Source organism: Diadema antillarum, unplaced genomic scaffold (genome assembly GCF_040938485.1).
Source record: "Diadema antillarum isolate AM-2024a unplaced genomic scaffold, OU_Dant_1.0 seq00000827_RagTag, whole genome shotgun sequence".
In the NCBI taxonomy this organism is placed as follows: domain Eukaryota; kingdom Metazoa; phylum Echinodermata; class Echinoidea; order Diadematoida; family Diadematidae; genus Diadema; species Diadema antillarum.
The window spans coordinates 539,278-557,164 of record NW_027271704.1 but is presented as its reverse complement, the minus strand read 5'-3'; the positions used below and the strand labels follow the sequence as shown (position 1 = coordinate 557,164).

The following is a 17,887-nucleotide window of genomic DNA, read 5'->3' as shown; positions in this document are numbered from 1 at the left end:
TGAGATCTAAAAGCTGTCTTGTCCCATTCCATTCCAATAGTGAGATCAAAAAGCTGTCTTGTCCCATCCCATTCCAATAGTGAGATCTAAAAGCTGTCTTGTCCCATTCCATTCCAATAGTGAGATCTAAAAGCTGTCTTGTCCCATCCCATTCCAATAGTGAGATCTAAAAGCTGTCTTGTCCCATTCCAATAGTGAGATCTAAAAGCTGTCTTGTCCCATCCCATTCCAATAGTGAGATCTAAAAGCTGTCTTGTCCCATTCCATTCCAATAGTGAGATCTAAAAGCTGTCTTGTCCCATCCCATTCCAATAGTGAGATCTAAAAGCTGTCTTGTCCCATCCCATTCCAATAGTGGGATCTAAAAGCTGCCTTGCCCTCATCCATTCCAATAGTGAGATCTAAAAGCTGTCTTGTCCCATTCCATTCCAATAGTGAGATCTAAAAGCTGTCTTGCCCCATCCCATTCCAATAGTGAGATCAAAAAGCTGTCTTGTCCCATCCCATTCCAATAGTGAGATCAAAAAGCTGTCTTGTCCCATCCCATTCCAATAGTGAGATCTAAAAGCTGTCTTGTCCCATCCCATTCCAATAGTGTGATCTAAAAGCTGTCTTGTCATCCTTCCAATACTTGGATCTAAAAGCTGTCTTGTCATCCCATTCCAATAGTGGGATGTAAAAGCTGTTTTTTTTCCCATCCCATTCCAATAGTGAGATCTAAAAGCTGTCTTGTCCCATCCCATTCCAATAGTGAGATCTAAAAGCTGTCTTGCCCCATCCCATTCCAATAGTGAGATCTAAAAGCTGTCTTGTCATCCCATTCCAATAGTGAGATCTAAACGCTGTCTTGCCCCATCCCATTCCAATAGTTGGATCTAAAAGCTGTCTTGTCCCATCCCATTCCAATAGTGGGATCTAAAAGCTGTCTTGTCCCATCCCATTCCAATAGTGAGATCTAAAAGCTGTCTTGCCCCATTCCATTCCAATAGTGGGATCTAAAAGCTGTCTTGTCCAATCCCATTCCAATAGTGAGATCTAAAAGCTGTCTTGTCCCATCCCATTCCAATAGTGAGATCTAAAAGCTGTCTTGTCCCATTCCATTCCAATAGTGAGATCAAAAAGCTGTCTTGTCCCATCCCATTCCAATAGTGAGATCTAAAAGCTGTCTTGTCCCATTCCATTCCAATAGTGAGATCTAAAAGCTGTCTTGTCCCATCCCATTCCAATAGTGAGATCTAAAAGCTGTCTTGTCCCATTCCAATAGTGAGATCTAAAAGCTGTCTTGTCCCATCCCATTCCAATAGTGAGATCTAAAAGCTGTCTTGTCCCATTCCATTCCAATAGTGAGATCTAAAAGCTGTCTTGTCCCATCCCATTCCAATAGTGAGATCTAAAAGCTGTCTTGTCCCATCCCATTCCAATAGTGGGATCTAAAAGCTGCCTTGCCCTCATCCATTCCAATAGTGAGATCTAAAAGCTGTCTTGTCCCATTCCATTCCAATAGTGAGATCTAAAAGCTGTCTTGCCCCATCCCATTCCAATAGTGAGATCAAAAAGCTGTCTTGTCCCATCCCATTCCAATAGTGAGATCAAAAAGCTGTCTTGTCCCATCCCATTCCAATAGTGAGATCTAAAAGCTGTCTTGTCCCATCCCATTCCAATAGTGTGATCTAAAAGCTGTCTTGTCATCCCATTCCAATACTTGGATCTAAAAGCTGTCTTGTCATCCCATTCCAATAGTGGGATGTAAAAGCTGTTTTTTTCCCATCCCATTCCAATAGTGAGATCTAAAAGCTGTCTTGTCCCATCCCATTCCAATAGTGAGATCTAAAAGCTGTCTTGCCCCATCCCATTCCAATAGTGAGATCTAAAAGCTGTCTTGTCATCCCATTCCAATAGTGAGATCTAAAAGCTGTCTTGCCCCATCCCATTCCAATAGTTGGATCTAAAAGCTGTCTTGTCCCATCCCATTCCAATAGTGGGATCTAAAAGCTGTCTTGTCCCATCCCATTCCAATAGTGAGATCTAAAAGCTGTCTTGCCCCATTCCATTCCAATAGTGGGATCTAAAAGCTGTCTTGTCCAATCCCATTCCAATAGTGAGATCTAAAAGCTGTCTTGCCCCATGCCAATAGTGAGATCTAAAAGCTGTCATGTCCCATCCCACTCCAATAGTGAGATCTAAAAGCTGTCTTGTCCCATTCCATTCCAATACTGAGATCTAAAAGCTGTCTTGTTCCATCCCATTCCAATACTGAGATCTAAAAGCTGTCTTGTCCCATGCCAATAGTGGGATCTAAAAGCTGTCTTGTCCCATTCCAATAGTGAGATCTAAAAGCTGTCTTGTCCCAGCCCATTCCAATAGTGGGATCTAAAAGCTGTCTTGTCATCCCATTCCAATAGTGAGATCTAAAAGCTGTCTTGCCCCATCCCATTCCAATAGTGGGATCTAAAAGCTGTCTTGTCCCATCCCATTCCAATAGTGAGATCTAAAAGCTGTCTTGCCCCATTCCATTCCAATAGTGGGATCTAAAAGCTGTCTTGTCCAATCCCATTCCAATAGTGAGATCTAAAAGCTGTCTTGCCCCATGCCAATAGTGAGATCTAAAAGCTGTCATGTCCCATCCCACTCCAATAGTGAGATCTAAAAGCTGTCTTGTCCCATTCCATTCCAATACTGAGATCTAAAAGCTGTCTTGTTCCATCCCATTCCAATACTGAGATCTAAAAGCTGTCTTGTCCCATGCCAATAGTGGGATCTAAAAGCTGTCTTGTCCCATCCCATTCCAATAGTTGGATCTAACAGCTGTCTTGTCATCCCATTCCAATAGTGAGATCAAAAAGCTGTCTTGTCCCAGCCCATTCCAATAGTGGGATCTAAAAGCTGTCTTGTCATCCCATTCCAATAGTGAGATCTAAAAGCTGTCTTGCCCCATCCCATTCCAATAGTGAGATCTAAAAGCTGTCTTGCCCCACCCCATTCCAATAATGAGATCAAAAGCTGTCTTACCCCATCCCATTCCAATAGTGAGATCTAAAAGCTGTCTTGCCCCACCCCATTCCAATAGTGAGATCTAAAAGCTGTCTTGTCCCATCCCATTCCAATAGTGAGATCTAAAAGCTGTCTTGCCCCACCCCATTCCAATAGTGAGATCAAAAAGCTGTCTTGTCCCATTCCAATAGTGGGATCTAAAAGCTGTCTTGCCCCACCCCATTCCAATATTCGGATCTAAAAGCTGTCTTGTCCCATCCCATTCCAATAGTGAGATCTAAAAGCTGTCTTGTCCCATTCCAATAGTGGGATCTAAAAGCTGTCTTGCCCCACCCCATTCCAATAGTGGGATCTAAAAGCTGTCTTGTCCCATCCCATTCCAATAGTGAGATCTAAAAGCTGTCTTGTCCCATTCCAATAGTGGGATCTAAAAGCTGTCTTGCCCCACCCCATTCCAATAGTGGGATCTAAAAGCTGTCTTGTCCCATCCCATTCCAATAGTGGGATCTAAAAGCTGTCTTGTCCCATCCCATTCCAATATTCGGATCTAACAGCTGTCTTGTCCCATCCCATTCCAATAGTGAGATCTAAAAGCTGTCTTGTCCCATCCCATTCCAATAGTGAGATCTAAAAGCTGTCTTGTCCCATTCCAATAGTGTGATCTAAAAGCTGTCTTGCCCCATCCCATTCCAATAGTGAGATCTAAAAGCTGTCTTGTCCCATTCCAATAGTGGGATCTAAAAGCTGTCTTGCCCCACCCCATTCCAATAGTGGGATCTAAAAGCTGTCTTGTCCCATCCCATTCCAATAGTGAGATCTAAAAGCTGTCTTGTCCCATTCCAATAGTGGGATCTAAAAGCTGTCTTGTCATCCCATTCCAATAGTGGGATCTAAAAGCTGTCTTGTCCCATCCCATTCCAATAGTGAGATCTAAAAGCTGTCTTGTCCCATTCCAATAGTGGGATCTAAAAGCTGTCTTGTCCCATCCCATTCCAACAGTGAGATCTAAAAGCTGTCTTGTCCCATTCCAATAGTGGGATCTAAAAGCTGTCTTGCCCCACCCCATTCCAATAGCAGTATGTGGACAAGTGTGTTTTCTGTATAATATCCTCACACAATCAATGAAGCTGGCAACACACCAGACTGTAAAATGTAAATCAATTGCTTTCATGTCAGTTTTATCTCATAATAACACTATCACTATAAACAAAAGTTAAAGTTAGTGTTAGTGTTTCAGCGCCATCTGTGGGATCATTCCGTAATGAGTAACAGTTGATCACAGTGGCTAGTTATTTTCTTCAAATTTTTATGTGCTTGTAAATTTCTGTAAATAAATTTTATCATAATGTAATAGCATAGTCTGCAAGAATCTTCAGCCTATTGAAAGAAGCAGACTTTATCAGAAGAAGAACAACAACAAAATACTGTAAAACGAAGAATGTTCTTAATTTCATGAATTTCGCGAGCGCCAAAATTCGCGAAATTAAACTGCACGCGAAAATTCTTGCCTGCACAATATGCATTGGATGCCACTGGCAATTTGCAAAATTTAATGCTGCAAAAAAGGCCGTCGGCTTCAATTCGCGAAATTTTAATGCCGCGAATATATCGTGTTTTACATTATACCCCAATAATTCTGTATACAAAAACAGACAAAGTAAAAGACAGAGAAACTAACTGCATCGTTTCACTGGCAAAACTAAACAATAATACTACACTCAAAGCCTTCACACAGTGCATTTACTTCAATAATTAATCTCACTTGCTATATCTAGCTATATGAGACCCTGAATCACAAAACCAACAAAAAGTCGCCAGACATGGATTTTTAGTTAAGGGTAGATTCTTAAAGAGCAGACTCTGAGTTTTAAAATGATGTATAACTCAATTCAAGTGGACTCCCCTAACCTATCTAAATACTGAGAAGACAGCATACACTCTGGAAAAGTGTGAACTGAGAAATGAGGCTCTGAAGTACAGGGTGTATTCAAGCGCTTAATATCTACCAAGCCGTGCTAGCCTTGCAATGAAAGGGACAAAACACAGGATGTAAACCACCAGAGCAACAACAATGAAGATATAATCAGATTAAGCTGAAATTAAGCATGTTCTGTGAACACATTCTGACCATGATTGATGCCAACTTTCAAAGCAGTAGAGTTATCCTTTCAAAAGTTATTGGACTTGAAAGTGAAGAGTGTGTAAAGGATTTCAAGATATGAAAAGGGGACTCTGAGACATATCTATCCTCCCCCCCCCCCAAAAAAAAAAGGGTTGTAGAAAAACTGCTGAAAACACACTTTCCCATTCATGTTATGATCCCAAACTAAAGAATAACGTAGAAGACGGACAGCTCTTTCAAAAAATAAGAAAAACTCAAGATTGCCTTAGTTGACCCATTTTACCTTTTTTGAGTCCTCAGGTAAAATCAAGGGGTGCGACTTTTTGTTCGTTTTGTGATGCACGGTCACATATATTAGGTATTCTCTGCTTTTACTTAAAGGGGAAGGATAGTAACTGATCTGTGGGAATCGGTGGAAATGCTTGGAGATGATTGTTCCAATCCTTATGGGATTCATTCAAGAGTACATTATATATCTATTGTTGTGTGAAAATTATTTGCTTCAGAATGGTCTCATATTCAAGTAATGTGCAGATTAATGTTTCCAGGTTAGCATGCCCAGTCAGTGACGGGGCATAAAGCTGCACATTACTTGAATATGAGACCGTTCTGAAGCAGATAATTTTCACACAACGATAGATATATAATGTACTCTTAAATGAATCCCACAAGAATTGGAACAATCATCCCCCAGCATTTGCACTGATTCCCCCTGATCAGGTACTAGCCTTGCCCTTTAAGTGCAAAGTGTAGCATCCAATTATGGTTGTCTCTAGTTGTGGTTCATTAATGAATCTTAAACAAACATTATAAAAAGATATCTGAAGTATGTTTGCGATGTCCTTATTTAAAAAGAAAAATAAATGTTTATATTTGGATGTCATCCAACACAGGTGTACTATGTAAAAATAAATGAATGAATAAATAAATACATACATAAATAAATAAATAAATGAATAAACAGATAAATAAATAAATAAATAAATAAATAAACCAAAGAATGAATACATGCAAAAAAGGAACACATGGCATGACACGCAGTTGAATGAAAAAAAAAAAAACAAATTTAAAACAACTAGAAATGTCACTATGGCGACTGGTATGCCTCCGCCAAATTAATGCATGGTTCTCCGAATAGGTCTATAGCACAATGTCTTGACAATGTGTAATGACAGCTTCACATAACTGGCAAAATATTAAAATGACAGGTTTGTCACAAATGCTTTCAGTGTTCACTTTCCTTGAACTAGGTTTATTTGGATGAACGGCTATACTGTCTAAGAGTGCAGGTATTTGGGGATTTGAGGATTTGTATTCAACTTTTGACCCTTTTATAAGTTTAAAGAAGAAGTGAAATCTAGCACTTTCACTTGACCTTGGACCTTTTGACCTTGGACCTTTGGACAAAAAACTTTCAAGAGAATCTGTATTGGGTAATAAATGCATACACTAAGTTTCAAGAAAAAATCCTGCAGGCATTGCATAGATAAGAGAGAAATAATGATATTTTGATGAGTTGACCTTGATCTTTCACCCCCCTGACCTTTGACCCATGACCCCTAAATTCCCTACATGATCACTGCCAGTCAGTATACGCATATATACTAAGTTCCATGAAGATACCTTGAAATATCTGTGAGATATGGAGAAAAAAATGAAATTTGAACATTTTCACTTGACCTTCGACCCTTGACCTTTGACCTCATGACCCAAAGCTCTCTCTGGGAATCTTTATGTGGTAGTTCATGTATACACCAAGTTTCAAGAAAATACCTCCAGGCATTGCATAGATATAGGGGAAATAGTGAAATTTTGAGCATTTGACCTTGACCTTTCAACCTTTGACCTTGAGCATCTGCGCCAAAAGTTGATAGGCACAACTTCGCCCACTCGTACATATATGTGCCAAGTTTCATTAGGATACCTCTAACAATTTTTTAGATACGGTGTCCACTAAATTGATTACGGACGGACGGACGGACGGACAACCCGAAAACATAATGCCTGCGGCTACGTGGTGGAGGCATAAAAACAGTAATGTTGGGCAGTAGAGTGTATTCCCAAGATAACATGCTATTTTGAGTACAAACAAGAATGTATAATCATCACTTCCATTAGATCATCGCTCCATCACGGGGTTTGACTTACATGGAGGGGCAGGTAAACTGTACATCTGTTTCCCGCAGCAAGTGCAGCACTACCAGAGGGAGGGTGTTCACCATGTGTAATTGTCACAGCAGGAGACTTCACTAGAGTAGCAAGTGGTTCCTTCAGCATTTCCAAGGTTGTGCTTACTCCCTCATCTTTGCAGAGAATACCCACTGATAGTGAGATAAGACAGAGAGATTAGGAGATAAAGAGAGAGACAGACATATACAGTGTATACCAACAGATAAGAGGTAAAAGAGACTTTCACAAATCCATCCTGTTTAATTAAAGCTAAAATGTAATTCTCAGAAGGGCTCAAAATTCATCTTCCACCATTGGAATAATGCTAATTGCAATATAAGATATATCAACAGGCTCTAGTCTGGCAGATGTGATTTGCCAGGATAATGAATTGTTTTGCAGTATTTCAAGGTCAAAACTGTAACAAAATTATTTAAATCGTTGAACACAACTTTTATTCCTGAAGTGGCCTACCCATTCAGTCGTGGGTAGCTAGAATGCAGGGGCAGATCCAGGAATTCCGTAAAAAGGGGGGGGGGCACAAACAATATTTCTGGTGCTACTTCCAGGTTTCAACTCATTGTTTTCTTTTTATTTCTTTTGTTTTAACAACAAATAAAGAGGGGGTACACGCCCTGTGCGCCCCCTCTTGATCCGCCACTGGAAGGTTACTTGTAAGAGATAATCAAATCACGTCCCAGCAGTACAGTGTAGTATTGAATTGCGTGCAGTACTCTTGCACGATGGATACTACCCGAAATATGTAGTCAATGTAACAGATTATTAATACAACATTGCATGGCAACCATGGTGGGTTATGCTTTGAGATGGCAACACTTCTGCCATATCTTTCGGAGTAATATTTTGCACTTCAGTCATCACCCAACTTAAATTGTGCTATCACAGCTTTCTTTCACACATTTTTAAGCATATGTCTCTATACTAGAGCAAAAAAAAAACCAGTTGCGCAGTGACATAGGAATTATGTTTTACCTTTAAATCATGTATATATGCAATCAATGATCTAAAACAGAATTACTCATGACAAGTTCTTATCAAAATGGAATCACTGATTAGAAGTCCTTATCAATGTCTGGTTCTGCAGGCCATACTTCCTGTATTTTGTTTTCTTTGACAGAATTTACTTCAAATGGCTTCCATAATACATGGTCTAACCTGTAGCATCAAAAATTTGAGGATACCAGTAAACTATTTTGAAAGCTAAATTAGGTTTGATGGAATTTGGTAGTAATACTGCATGATGTCGTTTGTTTTGCTTGCAGATTTTTCTGAGACCTACGGGTGCATGTACACAACTTCATGGCCACATGTTTTGAGGTTATATTGCTTTTGGGTTGTTATTGTTATCATTATCATAAATTTATGAAATTCAAATTACAAAGAAAATCTTGATCAACCCACATCAAATAATGGTAGTGTTTAAACAAACATCTATAGCAATGATGACAATGTATTATAGGTTGTTGCTGAATTATCAACTACACTGTAAGATCATTTGAATAAAACTGTGTACAAACTTATGGAAGAGATGTCTGCATATTACCATTATCTCATCTCATAGTAACGAGGGCCAGTGGAACTGGGAGGGGGGCTCGCACCCCCCCCCCCCCACAGTTTTCTTGCACCATACAAAGGAATACATAAGGTGTCACCGCTTTGGGTCTCTCTCCTCCCCCCTCCCCCCCTCACACACACACACACTTTTTTTTTACCCTGGAAGTGCATAAGTGGCACTAGAAAGAAATAGATACATTGTAGAAATCTCAAAGTGTGAGCGTGGTACTAAAGGCTAGTTTGTTTTTGCGCTGAAAAATGACCTTTTTTGTGTGTTTTTGCTTGCTGGCTAATGAAACCTTGAAGTGGTACCAGAAGTCTGAAGTGCCCCCCCCCCCCCCCCCCACCCCACCCCCTCACTTTTGGAAACATGGTACCGGCCATGGTAACCAATCTTCCTATTCCATGAAAACATTTACAACATAGCATTGTTTGGATGTGTTTCTACCAATTTGTTTGTTTGACTGTACTTTTTTCCCCACATAGTCAACATAAATATGATGTGGGTGGCTTTGCGCCCACTACAAAGACAGACAATGTCCCTCTATCAACAGTCATACATGACAAAATGAATGCAAGATGAATTGTGCACTTTTGAATGTGGCAGGATCAATGCTGTTCAGCATAAAAATGTCAGGTAATTGAAAACGTCAGAGGTAATTAGTGTCAGAGGTTTCCACGTACCCATCATAAATGACTTTTATGCAACCCTTATTGAAAACAAGGACTTCCGGGTCATTTTGTTTTTCTTCTCTATGTACCAACTGGAAATCACCTTTCTGGGTATGGCAGTAGTGGTAAGTGACAGAGACTAAAACATCCACATAAGCAAAGACTTCTCTGAAATGTGATTGTGTGGTTACCCTTTGTTGTAATGTAGCATGGGCGGCTGCTTCCTGGATATGTTTTGTTTCAGTCACCCAACAGCATGGGAATCATGCATGACGAATTAAGGACATTTTATAGCTTGAGCGATAAAGAGAGAAAAATTGAAGGCTCTAGCATCTTAACACCCCTCCTTCTCAGGAGAGGTAGCATAATAACATATGTTTTACATTAAACTTGACTGTATCCCTGGGATCAAATTTTACACCAAATTTTTTGTCAATGTTTTATAGTGGAAATAATGGTAAATATATGTTATACATTGTACAAAAGTAATTACAAATTCAAATACCATTTAATCAATAACATTTTTACCTCTGACACATCACCTCTGACATTTTTACCTCTTACAATTTTAGCTGGCATATGTTCGGTGGGGTCTAATATTTTGTGAATCGGGACTTCCCAACAACGTCAATGTTTAAAAGTGGATGTTTAAATTCATGATCACGGAGTAGAGGAATGAATGGAAAAATGTACACATGTACATTGCATTCATGTCAGAGTCACAGGTAATAGGTTCACATGTTTAAAAATTCACAAATAGCTTCTGACTCACAAAAATTTTGAAAAAAAATACAAAAACAAAACCCTGCAAAACAATGGGTATACTGCTTTTTTTTTAATGTCTCTTGCTTGAGAGGCCTAGTACAAACTGTAACTATAACATGCTTTTGTAAATCCTAAAAAGTGTATCATATAGCACAATCAGATCATGCTTACATATTATACTTACACATAATCCCTTCTACTACTATACTCCCAAACTTAGCAGTCAAAGATGGAACCAGCTGCTTGTTTATTTCTAGGAGAATCAAATCGGAAAAAAATGTGACACTTGGTGTCAGATGTCATGGCAGGTATCATCCTTAGTTTCCTGTCAATAGCCCAATTTGCTGTACTAACGATGGGTTCACAGGCTGGGAGTTCTGTCTAAATCAAGACAGTTATTACAACATGACAAAGAGCAAGTTGATAATACACAGAGGGAGCATTGTCTCAATATAAGACATCTCCCAAAGGATCACAGTTAAATCATGTCAGGCAATAAAGCTAACTAGGCATGTTTGAGAAATACATGAGATTCATAGTAAAATCTTAAGTCATGGGATGAAAATGATACATCAAAAGGCTGTTGATGTTCCTTGATTTTGATGTGTAGACTTTAGAGAATCATTTGATCCAATGAAAGTGGATCAAGGACAAGGGCCCCATTTCATAAAGCTGTTCGTAAAGTTATGAACGACTTAAGAATGACTGGTGATCAGTTCTGATGTGCTATACTTATCAGAATTTCAATAATTCAGCACAAGAACTGACCACCAGTCATTCTTAAGTCGTTCATAACTTTACGAACAGCTTTATGAAACACCCTCCTGGACAACAATTTTACCTTTCCTGATCTATTTACAGACAGTAATGTGTGCCTGATATACATTTTCATTTCATTTTACTTTCAATTTAATCCCGATTACATCATACTTAGCTATATAACTCATTCAAAGATGAAGATTAGCAATTTTTGAAGACCATGCACATTTGAATAAATATAATTACAAGACACATTGTAAAGAGAATAATGCTAAAAAACACACAGATAGCACAACGTGTTGGTGTGAACGGCATATTTTGACATTGCCTGTCACAGTAATGGAAAGCACAATGCACTTTGATGAAACAATACGATTCTATCCTCTGTGTGTGTGTGTCATCCAGCTCATGAGAAGGGAGACACACACATGGGAATTCCAATAGATCCACAGATGGTAAGAGAACAGTCCTAATATGGACATTCCATCCCCTGCTACATCAGGTAACTCAAGATTTGGTCTCTGATCAATTTTGGCAGTCTGAAGCAGAGACCAGACCCTGCATGCGGTCCATAAAACATCCTTGGAAAACAAGCTTTGAAGACCAATAGAGACATAAAACAACAAAGGAGTTTTCCATTGGGTCTTTCTGATCAAAAATTGAAGCCAATATTCTGTCACAGTAGTTACTATGCCAACTGTTGATATCCTGGAGCCTGGTTAATAATCACTTGCAGATTGAATGAGATGTGATAGGATTGGGGGGGGGGGACAGAGGGAGAGAGAGAGAGAGGAAGAGAAGGAGGAGATGTCTAGAGGGAGAGGTAGAAAGAGAGTGACTAAAGCCCTTTTTACACTTGTGTTTCTTAACCCTAACTAGGGGGGGGGGCCTCCGAGGCCCCCCCTCGACGTTCCGCGCGATGTATCGCAATCGCAAAAAGCTATCGCCGCGACGTTTCATTACTTTTTTCTTTCGAGTCTCCCGCATCTTTTGACACCAAATTTGCGACGCCCGGGCGCACGGTTCCGAAGTTACGCATAAATATGTACATGCATGTCAGACCAAAAATTGCTCAAAAACATTAATTCGTGTACAATTTCAATGCAAACTGTGCTTACTGGCAAATTTCATAAAAGCATGATTATTTTCTGGTGTTTTATTGATTAAAATCAATGAATAACATATTTTCTTATTCGGAGCGATGTTGCGGACAAATTTCATCAAAAAAACAATGAAAAACATAAAGTCGAAAAAACAAAGAAATACATAAGAAATTCAAGAAAACAATAAAATACAAATACAAATTTTTTCAGCTTTTTACACTGGCCAATTAGTCCCGTACTATCTCTTGTCCGGGGCTAAGGAGAAAATTGACCTTTTTACACTCTATTTCTTAGTCCGGTACTTTCCAAACCACATGCATATATATTCATAATTACGCTGTGCACTGTACAAGTACACGCACGCACCGGCAACACTTGATTACCTTGTTTCTGATTGGTCAGTGGGGGTCGGACTTCGTCTCCGTCGCTTAGCCCCGGATTATTTTTTCGTTCTGTTTAAACTCGTTTGTTTGGCGCCGCAATTGCGGTACTAACCCTGCTATTTTGCAGGGCCAGATAGTACGGGACTATCGGTGGGGCTAGCCAACTTTGGCAAAAACGAGTGTAAACAGAAAGTGGGCTAAGGAAAGTCTGGTACCAACGGTGGGGCTAAGACCCCCCCCCCCCCCCCACCCCCTTAGCCCCACCGCTGGTACGGGACTAAGCAAACATTTGCAAGTGTAAAAAGCCCTTAAGAGTGTGTCTCGGGTGCACTCTGACATACATGTAGCTTGCGATGATGTCATACTCTAATTTAGAAGCTTCAAATCCACTGCAACAAGTGACTAAGACTGACATGTTATTGGCCGTGACAAACTTAGAAAAAAGCTTGGATATCTGCAGCAGACAAAAATCTAAGAGATGACACCAAGGGAAATAGCTGTTAAAGGTAGGGAATCCCATTTGCATGCCTTAAATGAAGAGTTGTATAAATACAGTGGTATGTTGAAGAGAGTATCATTTTAGAAACTCCCACAAAGTTTTGAAAGTGGAAGGTAACATTTAGTACATTTTTTTGACCGTTAGATTTTGAATTGAATTTTTTTCGGGGCTCACCGTAAATTCCAGTACATTACTAGGCTACCTTTGCAGACCCATGCACTGCATGTGTGTCCATCATGTATATTTTGTGAAGAAAGTTCATCAAAACTTACAAACATTTCTATATACATTCTTGCCACACACTCTATATGTTATTACATCAGCTCTTATACTTTTAGATTTGTGTTTATAGATAAAAAATACAGAAGACTGCAACAAAAAGGCCTAAGTGTGGCTGACACACAGAACTACTGAGAAGTTGAGTTTTGTGCATTATTCAAATTGTAGACAACTGTTGACTTCCAAATTTCTCAGCAGTGGCCTAAACAAGTCCCCTGAGGTTCATATTAAATGTTTTGCTGCATTTTGGGAGGTCTGTAAAAGGTATTCCCTACCTTTAAGATTCAGTATACTAGTCAGATGTAGGTATCCATGTGGGCAAGTTACTGCTGAATCACTGGTGTCAGACTGTAAACTGAGAATCGGTTCAAAACATTGGGTAGCAGTCATAGTGCATTGAAATCTATGAACTTATGGCAACACAAGAGATATGTTCCCTGAAGACCACTATTTCTATGGATGTGGCTGGTAACATGCACAATTGATGAACCAATCTTTGATTGTTGAAATCATTGATAAGATGTACCACTCAATTTCTGAGACAAGATTTTATATCCCAGTTTCTCCTAACCCTAACCCCCCCCCCCCCCCCAATGCTGTATTATGTGACCCTGCATCACAAAACAAAAAAAGTCGCCAGACTGGGATTTTAGTTAAGGGTAGATTCTTAAAGAGCAGACTTTAAGCTTTAAAATGATGTTACTCAATTCAAATGAATTCCCCTAACCTATCTAAATACTGGAAAGGAAGCACACACTCTGGAAAAGTATGAACTGAGAAAAGAGGCTCTGAAGTACAGGTCTATTATATTCCTGTGCTTAATCTTTACCAAGCCGTGCTAGCTGTGCAATGAATGGGACAAAACACAGGATGTAAACCACAGCAGCATCAACAATGAAGGGATTAACAGATTAAGCTTGAATTGAGCATGTTCTATTAACACATTCTGTCCATGATTAATGTCAACTTTCAAAGCAGTAGAGTTTTCCTTTCAAAAGTTATTAGACTTGAAAATGATGTCAAGAAACGAAAAGGGGACTCTAAGACATACCTGATCATTCTATTTCCCCCAAAAAGGTTGGTAAAAAAACTGCTGAAACACACTTTCCCCATTCAAGTTATGATCCCAAACTAAAGAAAAATGTAGAAGGAGAGCTCTTTCAGAAAATATGACAAACTCAAGATTCAACTCAGTTTACCCAACAGTTTTCACCTTTTGTGAGTCCTCACATAAAATCAAGGGGTGCGACTTTTTGTTCGTTTTGTGGTGCACGGTCACATATACACAACACAAACACAGACACAGACACAACCACACACCTAACCACAGATACAACCTCAGACATGAACATATCCTTGTAAACAAAAAGCTTTGCACGCAATTACAGTGTAATATGTTACAGTTTATTTTGGCCCACACACAAACATCCCGAAGCAAACACAAATATCATGAAATGTTCACATGTAAGGCTGAAATGGAACAAAAGTCATTAAAATATTTCATCCAACTACAAGTGTATGTGCTTAATTACATCGTATTGATATGGCTCACAACAATGGAAGTGATTTTCTTTACCAACCTGCAGATGTACACGAAACACATGCATGGATATCCTCACATACACTGTATACAGTATATACTGTATACTGACGTACATGGTTTACCAACAGTTTACCAAACGCGGATCTGAGAAATATAATACACAATGAGTATCAAAGTAAAGAAGCATTTATTGCATTCCTTTCATCATCTAAGACTGGCCTTTCCTCTTCCAGTCAACCCAAAATACAAGGCAAGTGCCAAAATGTGTCTCGCCCATTCGCGCAGAGAAAAAAAATTATGTTTTTCTAAATCCCGGAAGTTAATTGACCCTACCTATGACCTTTGACCTTGTGGTGACCTTCAACTCCCCAAGGGTTTCAGTTTGAGATTGAGTTTGAGTTTATTTCATTTCACCATGGGCCACTCACTTCAGCCAATGGCTGTTCTTCTGTGAGTCCGTGAAGTAAAAACCATACAATTACAAAATACAACATTTTAGTCATACATGTAGTATAGGAAACATTAAAAAATCAACAAAAAACAACAAAAAAACAAACAAACAAACAAACACACAAAAGCAAAACATACAAAATCATGCATTTTATATAAAGAAAATGGGGATTAAGATACTGACAAAAAAAGGGACATACCAAGCAAGTTTGGTCACAAACAGACATAGGGAGCAAAAGTTATGAGCCATAATCAAAATGCGCCGTAAACACTTAACATTGGGCCCTAAAAGTTTGTTGACCCCTGTCTGTGACTTTTGACCTTGTAGTGACCTTCAACTCCCCAAGGGACATCTACCATCCTAGTTTGGTCACAAACAGACATAAACATCAAAAGTTATGAGCCATAATCAAAACATGCCGTAAAAACTTAACATTGGGCCCTAAAGTTCATTGACCCCTACCTGTGACCCTTGACATTGAGGTGACCTTCATGTCTGGTAAAATATGTAACTTTGTATAATCACTCTTCCCTCCAAGTTTGATTGAAATTAAAGTCCTCAGTAGAGAGTTATTCAAATTTTTGTAATGTTATGGACGGATGACGGACGGACAGACGCCGCAGGCGATCCCTTAGTCTCCCCGCCTATCGACAATTTTTCAGTAAATATCAAATATTGCAATGCTCTCTTGTTTTATAGTACTTTTTCAAAAAAGTGAAACAATTTCTTAATATTGCTACTTTTTCAATGACAGACAAAAAAAAATCTGATGTAAAGCTTGATTTGTGCCTTTTTCAGCATTAATAAGCTCTGTCAAGAAATGAGGTATGTAAATCTTAAAGACCTAATAAAATGCTTGCAAAATGTTTTAATATGCAAAAGAAATGTAAAATATATGTCATGATTATCAATGTAAATATGTTGTCAGTGTCGTTCCGGTTTTTATCGCTTCTAGAAACTCCCCCAAATATCACATTTTTGGAGGACCCCGTTGCAGCTTTTGCGAAAAAGATAGTCACGTGACCAACACCCCTGAACCGATTGATGACGTATAAGCACGGAGTTGTGCTCAGTTAGCAGACGCCGCTCAGCACAAGCACTCAGATTACTAGCTTGGTACGCGCGCGTACACGATAGCTAGCCCGGCCAGGCCCCGGCCCCGCGGGATGTGCGCTCCCGGTCGACCCACTGACTGTCGACATGTACGCATTACCACGTACATTATCACTAAGTTAGCTTGCACAGATACCTGGTACCTCGAGCATAATGTCTTCCCCTATATGGGTAAACTTCGACATTGATGATGATGATGAAGACTGCAGCTCTGACGATAGCGGAGAAGAAGAGGAGGCACATGAAGTTGAAGGGGAAGATGGGGAGGGAGAGGCAGCCGATGAACCAGAACGTTATCGTGGGGCTGCACCTTACCGATATGAACCAGCTGCATCTCGTCCCCGCTGCCAGTACAAGAGCGTATGAACATGGCACCAAGCCCGAGAATAGACCTCACGGAAATGATCGCCTGGGAAATACAGAGTGGTATGTCTGGTATGCCCCCATATAGTTTAACGTTAGAAAGGATATACTGTATTCTACATGATTGACATTGTAAGTTGTAACTGTTTGTCTAGTAAGTAGATTAGAAGAACAGGCCCAGCTCGCTCACAAAGTGAGCGGCTACTCCGGCCGCAGCAAGCAAGCGGGAGCGTCCCGGCTGTGGCCTGGCCCGTCGGCCGGCGCTTACAAGTTAAACTACCAGTAGTAGTCTACTAGTAGTTATAGTAGTCTACTAGTAGTAGTAGTCTACTAGTACTACTACTAGTAGTAGTACTATTACCACTACGGCACTACGTCTAGTAGACTAGTAAGTAGTAATAGCAGAATCTTTGGTAGTAGTACAGAGGCTACACTCTAACGCCTAACGGTTAGGGGGATATGTTGTTACAGGGTGGGTCGTGGCTCAAAAAAAAAAAAAAAAGGCCTATCCAGTTTCCCATAGTCAGTTTCTGCGACATTTGTCATCAGTAATTTAGATGCGCCATTTTCTAAGAAAAACGATACCAAGAATTATCGTCAATTTTGGTCGAGTAGTTTTTGTTTTATGCTAAAAATCATACTGTGGAAGGAAGCCCAAACGCCGTGCTTATCTACCGATGAATGCCACGGTGGGGCTGGATTCACGAGTAGGTCTAGGCCTATAAAGCAGGCGAGTCGCCGTAGTACAGACACGCAGTGGTGGTGGGGCTATCGTGAAATAGGCCCCACCCCCACCACAGTGCGCGTGCACCGTACCCGTCGCGTTTATAGCAAGCAAGGGTAGGTCCTCCTAGGGTTTAGGGTTAGGTAGGGTTGTATTTATGGTTAAATTGGCCGTTAAATTAGTCGAGGGCCATATTATGAAGTCATTTTCGCCGCATTCACGAGTATTCACTGTGGAAGGCAGCCCCACCGCCGTGCTTACCTACCGAGATGAACGCCACACGGTGGGGCTGAAACAGGCGAGTCGCCGTAGTATTACTATTAGTACAGACACGCTGTGGTGGGGCCTATTTCACGAGTTTGCCGAAAATAATGGA

At 40.0% G+C, this 17,887-nt stretch overlaps 2 protein-coding genes across 2 annotated transcripts in view; one reads left to right on the top strand and one right to left on the bottom strand.

Moving 5' to 3' along the window:
* The window catches only part of LOC139740033 (valine--tRNA ligase-like), a 70,569-nt gene that overhangs the window by 6,864 nt on the left and 45,818 nt on the right, over positions 1-17,887 (bottom strand). Inside the window, exon 22 of the mRNA XM_071650626.1 lies at positions 7,262-7,434. Within this exon, the coding sequence (XP_071506727.1) occupies positions 7,262-7,434 (173 nt within the window). The remainder of the gene's footprint in view (positions 1-7,261; positions 7,435-17,887) is intronic.
* Positions 1-17,887, top strand: part of LOC139740030 (uncharacterized) — a 166,165-nt gene that overhangs the window by 134,464 nt on the left and 13,814 nt on the right. The gene's annotated exons all lie outside the window — the stretch shown is intronic.